The 14,211-nt window shown below is 40.0% G+C and overlaps 1 protein-coding gene across 1 annotated transcript in view; it reads right to left on the bottom strand.

The window, feature by feature from the left end:
* The window catches only part of LOC149313647 (dynein axonemal heavy chain 7-like), a 200,027-nt gene that overhangs the window by 109,553 nt on the left and 76,263 nt on the right, over positions 1–14,211 (bottom strand). The window contains exons 23-31 of the mRNA XM_089519551.1: positions 11,592–11,701; positions 8,692–8,860; positions 8,345–8,447; positions 8,129–8,256; positions 5,895–6,107; positions 4,508–4,606; positions 3,522–3,770; positions 2,964–3,113; positions 2,206–2,388 (exon numbers count right to left, since the gene is read on the bottom strand). Of these exons, the coding sequence (XP_089375677.1) occupies positions 2,206–2,388; positions 2,964–3,113; positions 3,522–3,770; positions 4,508–4,606; positions 5,895–6,107; positions 8,129–8,256; positions 8,345–8,447; positions 8,692–8,860; positions 11,592–11,701 (1,404 nt within the window). The remainder of the gene's footprint in view (positions 1–2,205; positions 2,389–2,963; positions 3,114–3,521; positions 3,771–4,507; positions 4,607–5,894; positions 6,108–8,128; positions 8,257–8,344; positions 8,448–8,691; positions 8,861–11,591; positions 11,702–14,211) is intronic.

Below are 14,211 nucleotides of genomic sequence, written 5' to 3'. Positions count from 1 at the left end.
GTGGGAATCCAAATGAGAAAAACAGGGAACCAGAAAAGCAATTATATGAAAGAATAAAAGCTAACAAGAACTTGGCATGCTGATCCTCAATATATTCACTCAGAAACATCCCAATGATTTCAAGGAAATTAACTTTCAAGTGTAGAGCACTTGGGAATTAAACTTTAAACAACATCAGCGACTACACCAACAGAAACAAAAGATAAGCAGAAAGTATTTATTGGCGGAGTAATTAAATGACTGAATCCTTTTCAAAGCTGCCTTTAAAAGGTTTATTTATTTGTTTATTTACTGACGTAGCTCCATCTGTGGGCATGGCTCTTTACAAAGTGTCAGAGGACAAGACTCCTGCCTCAGGGACCTTATAATCTACGTTTTGACATCTGAGAATTTGTATCTATTCCAGTTACACATATTTACTTAAGGGGCAAATCTGAATTCACCAAGATGATCAAGGGCCAGCTTGAGTGAACACTAGGCTTGTTAGAGGAATCCAAATCCCACCCAATCTAAGGATGATGGAAGCTACTTAGGACTTTCTTGGCCCAGGCCTAACTGTGTCTGTGGGCTGGGGGAAGCCTGAATCTGCCTTATTTCAGCTGCTCCCTTGTTCCACCTCTTGCACTCTTTTTGGCTTTTCAAGAGTTGTGCCAACAAATCCCTTTGCTGGATGATCTCTGATGGCAAAAGGTAGTTATGACAGTATAATGGGATGTGGCAGGTAGAAATCCAGTTTAGTTGGCACAAGCACCTTCTTCCTATTTCTAACTCCATATAGTCAGTGTATCTTTCTGCTAGGATTGCACTGCCTGTTACAATGCCATTTGGGAATGAGAGAGCTGTACAAAAAGACTTGGCATAAAAGGTGTGTTTCAAGGCAGGCTCTGAAAGCAATAAATATGACATTTTTACTGGTGATACTCAGGTCCCCCAGATAGTTTAGTCCCCAAGGTGTTATGGACCTTAACTCTCAAAAGCACCAGCCCATATGGTCACTGATGCAGGATGCTGGGAGCTGACAGTCAAAATGTCTGGAAGACTAAAGACTGAGAATTGCCAGTTTAGTAGACAAGATTCAGGAGAAAGGGGGCAATGAGAAAAGGGGCAATGAAGGAGAAAGACTGGGGTCTTCTAAGTGAAGAGGAGATCTTCAGATAGGTGAGAGCAGCGAGGCAGGAGAAACAAGGGAGCTTATCCCTTGGGCAAATAAGCCAGCTTACTTCTTCTGGCTTCAGTTCTGGATCCAGGATGCCCCTGGATGTTATCATAACTAAATCGCCACCGATCTATGCGGGATGCCAGGTGAAAGCCTCGCTCAGCCAGCCAATTTTTTATGCCGGAAGCTCTCCAATTTCAAAAAAGTGTGGGCTGAGAGAGACTTCAACCCGGAATGCATCGAAAAGCAAAGGCAAACCCCTTCTGAACAAATCTTGCCAAGAAACCCAGTAATAGGTTCATCTTTGGTTCATCATAGATCGGAAAATACTTAAAGATACACAATAATAACAAATGCTGTATCTTACAAGCAAAACAATTAATGAACCACTCACTCATGCACACATGTGTGCATCCATTCATTCATTAATATTCAAGGCTATTAAGATCTGTCATTGTTTTTTAAAGCAGAGAGGCCATTAAAATGACCATTCCTTTTACACCAGGGTTGGTCAGCTACCCAAGATCCAGAGACCAAGTAAGTCCCTCACTGGAACATAGAAGGCTACATTTTCTCTGAGGTTGTGGGCTATCTCATGTTTTTGTCCCCATGGGCTTGTTTTGGCCCGGCAGAGGCCTTTTGCAAATCAGGAAGTGATCCAGAAGCACTTCCAGCTTGAAACAGCTGGGCAGTGAACATGGTAAAATTACCCTCAGGTTCCCTGGAAAGTAAGGGACATTTGTGGTGGAGAGATGCAAAAACAAATAGTGGGCCATTGGGTCCTGAAAAACAGGCTTGAAGCTAAAAGTGGCCCACAAATGGCTTTCTCCTCTTCCCTACTTCCAGTGATTCCCAGTGCATCTCTCCATGAATAGGATGTTTAGACAGTTACACCCCAGTTAAAAGCAGTGGTCATATGCTCTTTTTAATCACACTACAAATCCAGCATCTTTCAGGATAAAAGGAAACAGAGTTAAGCAGGTTCCCCCACAATACTAATGTGACACAATTTCACTACTGGAAAGAGCATACCAAAGATGAAAACTTACAGTAGCAGGAGAGGCAACTTCTAAGTCCATTGGTTCAAAAATAAGGCTCATTTGTGGTGACATCTGAATGATTTCACCACTCATCAAACAGAGTTTCTTGTTATCATCCAGCACAGTATTCATGTTTTCAATCCATACTGCATCAACTGGCCCATCAAAAATTAGCCACTTCCTATCAGGTGTCTGAGTTGAAAGAAAAAACAATATACTTTTGATACAAAGAATGTGAACTCACATGCTGGGTCAGGCCCTCTTAACAGACACATTCCTCCTTTCCTCACACATAGGAAGGAATGTCTCCCTTAAGATGCAGCATATGAGACTATGCAGCAATATATGATGAGAATATCATCAAAAAGGTGGGGAGAGGGAAGAATTATGGTGGACTAGTTTATGGTGGACATGTATTTAGAGGTATGCAGTGCATAGTGAGGGAGGAGTCTTCTTTTGGCATAACATATTTTTATATGTAACATATATGATATATATTATGTTTGAGAGCTAGCATGGTGTAGAGGTTTGAGCACTGGACTATGACTCTGGAGCCAGAGTTCAATTCCACACTTGGCCATGGACTCTCTGGGTGACTTAGGGAGATAGACACAGTCTCAGCACCAGAAAGCCCTGTGATAAGGTTGCCTTAGGGTCACCATAAGTTAGAAACAACCTGAAGACATACAAGTTGAAGGCACACAACAACCAAAATATATGTTTATATAATTGTATGACAAAATACTTTAATCTTACTGAATACTTACAGATGAAGAAGCAAATGCTCTAAAACTCACAGCTAGGATACCATCAGACCATTCATGGGAGACTGGATCAAACTGTCCATACAGCTGCCCCATGGTTATGGATTTAGGGTTGATAACAGTGATCTGCACTTTATTTTCCTCCATAAGCCCCTACATATACAAAATCAATTACATTTGATAAATCTATGGTACATTTCATTCATCAAAATTTTTATGCATGTGTGTACATTTGTATAGCTATAACATAGATAATACACTTAATTTGGCCATGAGTAACAATAAAAGAAATGCAGGCAATTAATACCATGTTCCTGCCATCATGCTGAGACCTGCAGTCCCTGTTTGGCAAGAACATGGTGCTTTGCCAAGGAACCAAGGTCTTTCATAGTTGTCTCTTTCTCCTGTCCAGGGATATTAGGAGACCCATCAAGGACAGGAGACTGGTAGAAAGAGGCAGGGGCTCAGTGAGTGGCCATGCATACACCTCAGCTACTCACCATCTATGACATTCCCAACCTACAGTTTATAAATACTATAAATATATAAATAATTGTTTACTTTTTCACACAGATCACCCAAGGCAGCTGCCAAAACTCGATATGCAGAAGTTTTTCCTCCAAAGGGCTCTCCAACTATCATAAAGCCATGGCGCACAATCATCATTTCAAATATCTGTAAGATTTTCTCTGAAAAAAAGCTAGTCATTTGTAAATTCATTGCATCGCAGTTTATCTTGATGGCTTCTAGTATGTCGTTGTAATCTGGTTTCGGCAGCTTAACACCAGGAAACAAATCGGAAGTGATGCCCTGCCAAAATAAAAATTACAGTATATTTTAACCATAACTATTATAGGTAGTATAAGTATGGAAAATAAACATTTTTTAATACCAGGAATATAAACACATTGTTGTAAAAAGATAGCTGTCAGACAAGAGAGAGCTCAAAATACTCAGATTGTATGCCATGCCAACCTACCAAAAATAGGACAAAAAACATGGCTGCGGTGGGGTTTGGGCTTTAAAGTAGAGACTGGGACAGAAGGACCCACTACAAGTTAAAGGTAAGTGGGTAAGGATGGAAATGTTCAACTATTTTCTCCTTGCATGCAAGGACAAATAGTCAGGCTAGTTTTCTTCCTAACAAGGGGGAAAATGAATACTCCTTCTCCATGGCATCCGACAATCCCAAAGTGTTGCACAGGAATTATTTTGAGGAGAAAAACACATGTGGGGCTTTTGAGGCAAAAAGGCTAGGGTTTATGCAGAATAGTTACTCCACAATTGAACTGTCTGAATGGTCTGAACTGTCTAATAGCTGTTTTGTTAGCTGATCTATTTTTTTATCCCAACATTTTGTAGAGGACTGTTCTTTAAACCAGCTGAATATCCAGTGTTAACATGTTTAACTAGAATTCCAAGTAAGCCTATAACAGTTCACCAATAGAGGAAGCATGAGACTGTCATCAGAGAATGTAATTCACCCATTAACTGTACATATTATTTATGCATCCCATGCACTTTCTTTACTTACTGAAGTTTCTTACCTCAAAAAGTGGTAGATCGTGGGATAAGAACTTAGGCAAATTTACATCAATAATGGATCTAAGCAACAAAATTTCTTCATTTTCATCTGGATACTTGAGCTATATAAAAATGCAAAATCATTTTCAGAGTTAAAGTGCTTGGCTTTATTTGCAGTGCCAAAGTTTTCAATAGGAAAATTCCCTTTAAGTATGCCTAACTGGCAACTCTTACTGTTACTATCGTGTTCCAAATATACATAATCGAAACTTCTAAGAAGCCTTTAAAACACAAAACTAATTTATTATGCTATTAGTTCACATTTAAAAGAGTAGGTCAGCATTCCTCAACCTGACATCTTCCAAATGTGTTAGATTACAATACACATCATCCTCAACACCAGCCTGGACAATATGCACATTTTAAAATCACTCTGTGTTGGGGAAAATTGCTCTAGTGAGATGTTATTGTGGTTCTTGCATTACAGCTCCTCCTAAACTTCTCCTTTTTTTGTTTGGCATTAAAGGGTATGTGCAAACTGCATTAAAAAAATAGCTAACCTGTCATATTGCCAAGGAATGTCACAATATTCAGTATGAGGGGGGACAGTTTTCAATCTATGAAAATTCTAAATAAATCTCTACTCAAGGCTTCTCTAGTCCTGTGATGCATGAATAAGATTCCTTTGTAAACATCTTTTTGAAATGTATGCTTCCAATTGTTTTAATATGGTTAACTGTTTAATTCTATTTTAATGCTGATCTTTTGTATATTTTAATTACATGTTTTAATTTGGTATGTTTTAATTTTGTGAGTAAGTTGGAATATAAATAAAAAGAAGGATGAAGAGAGGGGGGAGAAATATGATGTGCACATATATTTAATGGTAATCCTTTGAGTGGCATACAACAACATTGTGTTAGTAAATCCATTCATCTGATCACCAACTGGGTTCGCAAGAACTTTCACCAACAGCTCCAGGACTGATTCCAATTTATTATTCTGATTTGTTCATTAGCATTTTGTTAAAGTTTGAAGGCAGTGGGGTTCTTAGGCTTAATACAACACAGGGATCAAGTGCCACAGTTGCAATGCAAAGGAGTGCTTGCCCTAATATTCATTGCCAGTTTGATGGTTTACAAAACCAGAAAAGATTTATGAGCCTGGCCACTGTGTAGCACAGGAAAATCTTGAAGATGCAAACACAGGTTAGTGCCCCTTTGTGCAATGCTTCGTGCAATTTATTTAGAATTCTGTGATGCCCCTATACAAAATGCCTTCTTCCAATTGTGGGATGTGCCCATGGAAGGTTCCCAGTTTGATTCAACATCAGACATGAATGAGAAACACAGATTTACTTCCAAAAAATACTGGGATACAAAGTTCTAATCAAACCACAAAACTCTCTACCTTCAGATTCCCAGCTGCAGTGAGCACTGATTTCACAGCTCTCATCCCATAATCATAGTGGTGCTGGGAAGACAACTGCTCAGAACACAGGCGATAGGTAGCCACAATTTTCACAGAGAGAGGTCGAGCAGTAACAAATCCACAGGAGTACAGAACAATTTCAGCGATCATAGCATAATCAGGTACCATCATAGCCACAGTTCGAAACAGAGCCTATTAAACAAACATTGATGGCCAGGTTAACTGCAGAGTCCCATCACGATCTTCCTGAATAACTAGAATTCACAAAAATTACTTTTTGGTCCAAAACATTAACCTTCTCATGCTCTGTGCATAACAGCATTACAGTCCCGTGATAAGCCTCAATAATATAATAATACTCTTTTCCCTGAACTGGTAAAGACCACATCTAACAGCATATGAGCACGCCCCCCTCTCTCTTACAACCCTGCCCCATGCACCCCTAAATCTGCTCAGAGGCTCTCCCAACCCTCTAGAGCAGAATGGGATGGAGGTGATGGCAGATGTACATCACTGGATTTCACTCAACCATTACCATCCCTATATAAGGAATATGAAACTCAATATCCTTATTATATAAAAGTTTCCCTGAGCCAACAAAAACAAACTGGATGAATAAAACTTTTAACATGAGACTTCTTGATGAAAACTGGGCCAGAGATTTGGTTGAAATACAGAAAACTGTTTCCTTTCATATTGTATAAGCAATACCCCCAAAGAGCCCCAATGGACAAGTCAATGATTCATTTAACCTGACATTCTCTTTCCCACAATGATCAACCAGATTTTCTGGCAAGTCTACAAGCAAGATGCAAAGGACATTGACATTGGCTCAATGGATATTACATCAGATTCTGTGGCTTTTCCTGTTTAGAATCTCCATTCTGTCCTGCTATACTAAGCAGTTGCTGATACAACAGTAGGGAAGGGATGCAGCAAGTATGTACTGTAGTGGCAGCATATCAGTGTCATGGAGACGATTCCCTGAGAAACCCTATAAGATGATGGAGGGAGAAAGGGCAGAGACTAGAAGGCAGAAAGGACACCTGATGCCATAAGTTCATAAGATAACCAGAGATGGAAAACAGGTAACTCTCCAAATGTTGTTGGGCTACAGCTCCTATCACTATCGCTAGAACAGAGTTTGGTGAAGGATAATGGTAGATGCAGTTCAACAGCATCTGGAGGTCTACCTGCTCCCCAGTCCTGATCTAACTTGAAAGCAACAGTGGCAGTCACCAAATATCACAGATGCACAAATACATCTCAGGGAAGGGCCTGCTTTTCAAGGTCAGCGTCCCCACCACTACCATCCCAGATATCAGTTTGTTTTATAATGAAAAAATAAAATATTGGTTCATTTTGATGCTTTAGGTAAAAAAATATTTTAAAAACAAGAAATACAACCATTGAGAACTGGTGGTCTAGAATTTGTGGTATGTTGTTGATGGAGAAACTGTCTGCTTTGATGAGGTTATGGAGTGACACGTTTCAAGACTGAATTATCTCTATTGACTATGAGGCTATACAGACCGCCCCTTTCCTGGCTGTATCGGAGCTGCAGCAACCTCATGCCGTGGCTCAAATCCAGCCACTGGAGGACACAAAAAGGAGCCGCAAAAAGCACCCTCCAAAGGGCGCCATAGTGCAGCTGAATGGCACCCCTTCGGCACTGCATCATCTGAATGCAGCGCCGGAGTCGCGCCATGATTCTGCATGCCGTCTGGAATGCCACACAGCATCATGACGCCCTGGGGGTGAAGTCAGGGTATACAGCGTCAGGACACTGTGCCCTGACTCTGCCTACAGGCCGGCACAAAGTACCAGTCTGTACAGGGCCTATGTTAATCATCACTCCCACTGGATCCAACCTCCTACTTCACAGATGGATCTTTGGACTGAGGCTCTACACCTTGACAAGCCAGACTCTCTGGCTCTTGCTGAAAACTAATCTTTTGATTCTGCTGTAGAATAACTATTCATCAGATACATACCCTTGGCCCTTGTAGTTAATTGTTGCTGTTGTTATTTTTGCCATTCTTCTACAGACTTCATGTGTTTCATTGTAAAAACTCAATAAAAATTTAATTAGGAAAACAAGCAAGAAATACACCTCCAATGTAATCCTCTGTATGCTTACACAAAAATTCAATGGGGCTCATTTCTTGGTAACAGTATTTGGGGTTCCAGCCCTAAATTTTGGTTTAATGTACCTTAAGATTGTCGGGAAGTTCTGAGCGTCCAGCATAGCCAGGATTCATTGTAATAAAAACAGCACATGTTGGGTTAAGTTTGAGCTCTGTCCCCTCAAACACTAGTATATCAGAGCCAGCATTGATACCTATGAATAAAGGGAGAAAGGTATTGTTTTAACAATAATTGTAAAAAGGTTTTATCATAAACTAGCATTGATTTTTTAAAAAAATTACCTCTCTGGATAGTAAGAATTTGCTGAGCAACAACAGAAAGGACTTCCAAGTCAATTCTGTTAAATTCATCAAAGCAAGCCCAAGCACCACAGGAAAGCAAGCCCTATCAAGAGACAAACAAAAACCAATTCATTTCCAGTATTTATTTTTAGTTTGAAACTAAATCAGGAATCCACTTTGAAGTAAAGCAAAAGGTCTATCCATTTATTCTAATTCTATGCTTTAGATCCTATTCACACACAAAGATGACTATGAATATATAGCCTTTGCTTCTCATTCAAGCCTTGTTAAAATGGTGTGCTTTGATTCTGAACACTAAATGTTGGTCGATATTCATTCATTCGCACCTTAAAGAATTTTCCCAGGGCAAGATAATCCAGTCCATCAGAACAATTGAAAACCACACACTGCTTAGCAATAGCCTTTGCTAAGTCCTTTGTTGTTTCAGTTTTTCCAGTTCCAGCAGGGCCTTCTGGGGCACCGCCAAGATGAAGGTGGAGAGCACCAAAGAGAGTTCTGAAATTAGAAAGAGAAGAGCTGCAGATAATATTCAGCAAATAATGTGATACTTGTTGAAATACAGGTACTCTTTGCTCTACAGTAAATTTACTCTCCTAGGATGTACTGACACATCTGCAAACATTGCCAAAATAACAATTCTGTAATGGACCAGAGTAAAGTTAAGATTGGCTCCAGCAAAGAATGATTTACAAAGTTAAGTGCTTGCAATAAAGTCTTCTCATTCAGACATTCCACCAATATTTCAACAACTTCCTCCCTACTATCAATCTTAACATGGAATTATCAAGAGAATAAGTTCACTTTCTAGACACCACCATACAGCTACACAACAGACATCTAAGCACCACATTTTATCAGAAATCCAGTGACCACTACACATATGTACATACTTGCAGTTTCCACCCTGAACACACTATCAGATCAATAGTTTACAGCCAAGCCCTCCGAGACAATCACATCTCCTCAGATCCACAAGACAGAGATGCCAAATTCATGGAATTATAACATGCATTCCTTAAGCTATGGTACCCACATATGAAACAAATCCACAAGGAAAGACTTGTACCCAGGACTAATTTGTAACACAACAGGCTAAAGACAAGAGATAGCAGAACTCCACTAGTGTTCAGGTACAGCTCCCAGCCGAGACCACTCAGAGATATCATGAATGAACTACAATCCATTTTGGACAATAATGCTGCCCCTTCAAGGGCTCCTGGTGGCAGGTCTTTACTTGCTTACAAACAGCCTCCCAACTTCATACAGTTACTTACCTATTGGAAGACACACAATGCAGATGGGGAGAGGGATACAAGACCTTGCCACAATCCCAGATGACAACTCTGCCCATATATATATATATATATATATATGCTCAGAAAACGTCACTACAGGACCTAATCACATCACCCACAATATTAGAGGTACTTTCACTTGCTCAGCCTCTAATGTGATATAAGCCATCCTCTGTCAGCAGTGCCCTTCAGCAATCTATATTAGGCAAACAGGTGAGCCTCTGAACCAAAAGCTAAATGGATACAAAGTAAATATTAGGAATGGGAATAGACAAAAACCAGTTGCAGAACAAACTTCCTTCCTGGACATTCCACCTTAGATCTCAAGACAGCAGCCCTTGAACAAAAACAATTTAAAAATAAATTACAAAGGAAAATTGGAAAGAGACAGTAGGCAATACAGTCAGCCCTTGGTAGCCACGAGGGATCCGTGGAAGCTCAAGTGCCATTGACCCCAATGGTAATGTGGCCACATGGCCGTGCTTCCATTAAGGACAAATGCACTGAAGTCCTCCTTCCATTCCTCTTCCTTCTTTCCATTCTCTCTCTCTCTCTCCCCCCTCCCTCCTTCCTTCCTTCCTTCCTTCCTTCCTTCCTTCCTTCCTCTCTCCCCCCTCCCTCCCCCTCTGAGGCTTCTAAACCAGGACTGGCTTCAGGGGCAGGAAGGAAGGTAGGTGGGTAGGTGGGTGGTTGGGTGGGTAGGTGGGAGGGAGGGAGGGAGGATCTCAGTGCAGTTTTCCCCAATGGTGGTGCAGCTGCGAACACACACTACCACTGGAGGCAAAGCGGGCTTGCCATCTGAAGATGCTCAAATCCGCTGATGCTAAGTCCATGGATAGTGAGGTCTCACTGTATATCCACAAATTCTAGTCCATCAACAGTGGACTGTACAAAGACAATAGTTGCCTAACACACTACACCTAATATAACACTAGTTAACACCCCAACCTTATGAGGGCTGGTTTTTTGTGGGTTTTTCGGGCTATGGGGCCATGTTCTAGAAAATTTTCTTCCTGACGTTTCGCCAGCATCTGTGGCTGGCATCTTCAGAGAATGAGGGCTCTCTTAGTCCATTTATCACACTAGATTCCAATACTCCTTCCACCATTCATGTGGTTATCTACTCACCTTGACTTAAGACAACATCTTTCTTCCTGCCTCTGCACCCCAGTGGCTATAGTTAAAACTGAACTTGTCACCTCATAAGCATATCCACAGGTTTTGCATTTCTATTGCTATTCACACATACAACCAGCTCATTCACAGCAACAAAGGTCTGTGTCTAGGCCCTTCACTCCATGTATCTGATGAAGTACACTTAAGTCCAGGAAAACTTATGCTACCAACTTCTTTCTCTCAGTTAGTCTAAAAGGTGCTACGCAATCCCTTTGCATGCTGCTTTGCCAGACTAACATGGCTATTTCTTTGAATTCTATCAACAAAAAGGGAGTGAATGACAGAATGACTGCATAATGGAACATGTGAAATTAGGTATCTAGCAGATTTTAAAATGCTAGTCAGATTATGTTCTCAAAAAGAAATATATTGACATTTGGAAAACCTTGGAAGCATATATGCAGTAAAAGACCTTTTATTTTAAAATATATGTGTACGACTATGTTAATAGTTGTGGTTGGTGATTTCCATGAAAAGCAGGGGTTGGAAAGTGAAGGCCATGAATTCCAGGCAGCCTATGGGCTACACTTTTGTAGCTCATTGGAAGTCCAGGCTAAAACCCAGAGCAGTTTCAATGCACCCTGGCACAGGAGCCTCCAGCTGCCATGAAAATTAGAATACTCTAATTGTATGAACAGCAGTTATAATGCCTAATAATAATAACAGAATTTCATGTGTTCATTGTGAGATTGCTAAACATAGGTGACCTATTTACATTATCACTACATTAACACACCCAGGAAGTTGTGATTTACCTGTAGCATCTATCAGTAAGTGGCGTAATAACCAATCTAGGGGTATTGCCAAGATATTCATATCCATACCGCAAGCCAGCATTGATCATCTTTGTTTGTAGATGCCCTTCCTGTGGAAAAACATGAAATTTGGAGGATAATAAAACTAGAAATAAATGTAACTAGAAGAAGATAGATAAGCTTGCAAGAACTTAAAAGTAATGAGTAATGTAATAAAGTAATTATTGCATGCAACTAGTTACTGAGGTAACAAGAATATAACAAACTCACATTTCAAAAGTAATGCAATAATAAAGTGGTATTACTTAACTGGTGTAATAATAAAGTATTACTTTACTGGGTTACTTTCACAATGTATGTTTTAAGGGCAATTTAAAAGATATTAAGCATATCCCTTTCTCTTGTCCATTCTAAGGTTTTAATAAAAACAAGCAGTGAAACAAGTGACACAAGAAGTTACTTTCCCAGCATTGTAATGCCTCATGGGAATGTGAATCTTCTAAAGCACTGTAAAAGCAATGGGAATGAATTACTTTTAAAAATCATTTTTAGGCTCTGAAGCTTGCAATTAATACCTGACTACTGAGTGGCTTTTTTGTTTTATTCATTTATATCCTGACTTTTAAGATAAAAACTTTTCAAAGCAGAAGTAAAAAAAAAATATTTAACAACAAGAGTGCATTAGATAAGTGCTTCTTCATCTATCTGATGTGACAGCCTGACAGGGTTTTTCCCCAGTAATGTGCCAGGAACTAGCAACCTATCTGTGCCTATTGGCTACAATTATTCTCTTCTGGAAACTTGCAGTAGATCAGCAACAAATGGCTCAGACACTAGTACCTATCCACAGACCATCATTTGGGTCTAGCACTGTTTTAAATAACATATCAGCATAAAGGCTGCAAAGAAGTAGGGAGGAGTCCAGACAGGAAGTGGGGGCAACCACTGCAAAAGCCTCGTGCTTGCTACACATCAGTCTGATTTCAAAGAATGAAAGACCAATGAGCAAACCTCCAAAGCAGATGCTGGGGGCTTGGGTAGGTTCATATTGGTATAAGCCAGAGTTGGGAAATAGTCATATAACCAATAAAAGTAACTCGACATAACCCCATAGCACAAGTGTCAAGGAAATGGAAATCACTGATTCAGTTCTACTGTCTGGAAGTGTCCCCGTAGGTAGGAACAAAATCACTGAAACAATGTGCTAGATATTCATCTGATAGAGATAAACCAGGGAAATATCACTGTAAATGGTATTAAAAGAGAGAGACTGTGGAGAAGTACCAATATTGCAATCTCCCTATTCATCTCTAGAAAAAGGTTATCCATCAGGTAGACCAAAGCCAATTAGATGCCAAAATACGACATAAAACTAGATTGAAGTGGGTCTTTTTGTTTATTGTTAACTGCCTTCATGTCGATCTCGACCCATAGCGTCCCTGCTGATGAGACATCTCCAAGACCCCCTGTCCTCCACTGCTCTGCCCAACACCTGAAAACACATTCTCATGATCTCTTTAATAGAGTCCATCCATCTAGCTTGTGGCCTTCCTCTCTTTCTACCTCCCCCTACCTTTCCTAGCATTATTGGTTTTTTTTCCAATGATTCATTCCTTCTCATGATGTGTCCAAAGTTTTGTCATCTTGGCTTCCAGGGAGATTTCTGGCTTGATCTAGTCTAGGACACATTTGTATGCCTTTTTGACTGTCCATGGAATCATAAGTACTCTCTTCTGCAGCACCACATCTCAAATGAATTTATTTTCTTCCTATTTCCTTTCTTAACTGTCCAGCTCTCATATCCATACATGCTAATAGGGAATACAATGGCTGAGTTATATATCTTTGCATTTTAGCATCTTTTCTAGTTCTTCCATAGCCGTCCTCCCCATTCCTAATCTTCTTTTGATTTTCTGGCTGCAGTCCCCATTCCTATCAATGCATGATCCCAGATATGAGAATTCTTTTACTATTTCTATTTTCTCATTGTCTAGTTTGAATATGTGTAAGTTCTCCATGGTCATTATTTTTGTTTTCTTTATATTCAATGGTAACCCTGCCTTTGCATTTTCTTCTTTGATCTTCTGTACTAGTTGTTCGAGGTCTCTAATGCTTTCTGCTAGTATTATAGTGGCAACAGCATATCTCAGATTGTTGATATTCATTCCTCCTGTTTTCACTCCTTCTTCTGTGTCCAAGCCTGGTTATTATTATTTTTTTACAATACATTCTGCATACAAGTTGAATAGGTAGGGTGGAAAGATGCAGCCTTGTCTGATCCCTTTGCCAGTTGCAAATTATTCTGTTTCTCCATGTTTTATTCTGACAGTAGCCTCTTTTCCTGAGTACAGATTCTTCATCAGGACTATCAGATGTATTGGCCCTCCCACATCTTTAAGGGTGTTACATAGCCTTTCATCATCTATGCAGTCAAAGACTTTGCCTTTGACAATAAAGCACATGCTGATTTTTAAAAATTCTTTGGTGCGCTCCATTAGCCATCGTATGTTTGCAATGTAGCCCTACTGCCTCTTCATTTCCTAAATCTTGCTTGGACCTCTGGGATTTTTCTCTCCATGTGTGTTTCGAGTCTATGGCATGTTACAGACCGCCTAAAAGC

Source organism: Sceloporus occidentalis, unplaced genomic scaffold (assembly GCF_023333645.1).
Source record: "Sceloporus occidentalis isolate IW3139 unplaced genomic scaffold, rSceOcc1.0.p SCAF_4, whole genome shotgun sequence".
NCBI classification, from domain to species: Eukaryota; Metazoa; Chordata; class Lepidosauria; order Squamata; family Phrynosomatidae; genus Sceloporus; species Sceloporus occidentalis.
The sequence above is the reverse complement of the archived record's forward strand: the minus strand, read 5'-3'. Positions and strand labels throughout refer to the sequence as shown.